This window comes from Aplysia californica, unplaced genomic scaffold, assembly GCF_000002075.1.
Source record: "Aplysia californica isolate F4 #8 unplaced genomic scaffold, AplCal3.0 scaffold00380, whole genome shotgun sequence".
NCBI lineage: Eukaryota > Metazoa > Mollusca > Gastropoda > Aplysiida > Aplysiidae > Aplysia > Aplysia californica.
Window position 1 is genome coordinate 116,545 of NW_004797650.1, and position 1,221 is coordinate 117,765.

General features: G+C 42.7%; 1 protein-coding gene across 4 annotated transcripts in view; it reads right to left on the minus strand.

Moving 5' to 3' along the window:
* Window positions 1-1,221, minus strand: part of LOC101863917 (C-Maf-inducing protein) — a gene marked incomplete at its 3' end in the record, with an annotated part of 91,792 nt that overhangs the window by 48,537 nt on the left and 42,034 nt on the right. For all 4 annotated transcript variants that reach the window (XM_013085499.2, XM_013085496.2, XM_013085498.2 and 1 more), the window contains 1 exon segment: window positions 859-930. In XM_013085499.2, the coding sequence (XP_012940953.1) occupies window positions 859-930 (72 nt within the window).

Below are 1,221 nucleotides of genomic sequence, written 5' to 3' on the forward strand. Positions count from 1 at the left end.
CACACACACACACACACACACACACACACACAAACAACACACACGAAAAGGAGCCTAATGTGCAAGGCACAGCAGGGAGGAGTACATCTACCTTCTTACGTACCTGATCTGCCTTCATCACGCGCCGAGAACCAGACCCGTGGCACACAATCATGATCACTTCACGGCTATTTATTTCCCACACACGTTATCCTTTTTTTCCCTCGCCTAAAGATGAACTCCTCTTTTTAGTTTAGTAAAGAGTTTTACGGCATTTGCAACACAATAAGGTCGTTTAAGTGCCGAAGATTAGAGGTGTTACAAGAGAGTAACAAACACAAAAAAAGAAGGAGGGGAGATAAAGACGATAGATGTTTGATAGGAAAGAAGGAGCAAACCACACCAGAGCACCCGCCAACCACCAGCATGAACTCCTCTGATTCCGTAGGTTGAAACACATAACATATCGTTCGGCTGATAAAACCGTGGAGCCGTCTGCTTGTTTCAATTAAGAAAAGCACGTCAACACAAGCACGGTAATTTTAAGCTGAAAAAAGGAAGAAAGAAATTTTAGAAACGAAAGAAAAGAAGAAAGTTAGTTTTAGTTAGTTGTTTTAGTAGAGGTTTTACGGCGCTCGCAACTGCATGAGGTTTTATCAGCGCCAGAAGATTAAAGGTGTTACAAGAGAGTAACAAACGTAAAAAAGAAGAAGGGGAGATAAGGACGATAGTTTGATAGGAAAGAAGCAAACCACAAGAGCACCCGCCAACCACCCACAGAAAAGAAGAAAGACATACCAGTGGCACCCCTCAACATCCGTAGAATATCACAACAATAACAACGACGACAACAACAACAACAAAAAAGTGATTACTCACCTTGATTTCTTTGACTAAAATCTCAGGCCTCCGTGCGTTTTTGAGGAGTCTTTCCGATCTAAAGATGTGCCGCTGCAAATAGACAGGTACAGAAACATCAATTAAACCACAAATTGGCATGAGACTGGGAGAAAAACACGCACACATAGACCGAAAAAAACATTGAAACCAGATTCACGAAACACGAATGATTAGCTCCTCTTCTACTTTCACAGACTTACTTCCTGAACAGTGCCACGGGAGCAAAGTTTTGTTTTCTTCTTCTCGCTTCCTGTTCTGCTCCGCTTTTGTACTTCATCCAAATTGACAGTCGTTTTGAGGAAAGCACTTCGGCGTAAGAGTCTGCATTACTCCCTCCCCCCC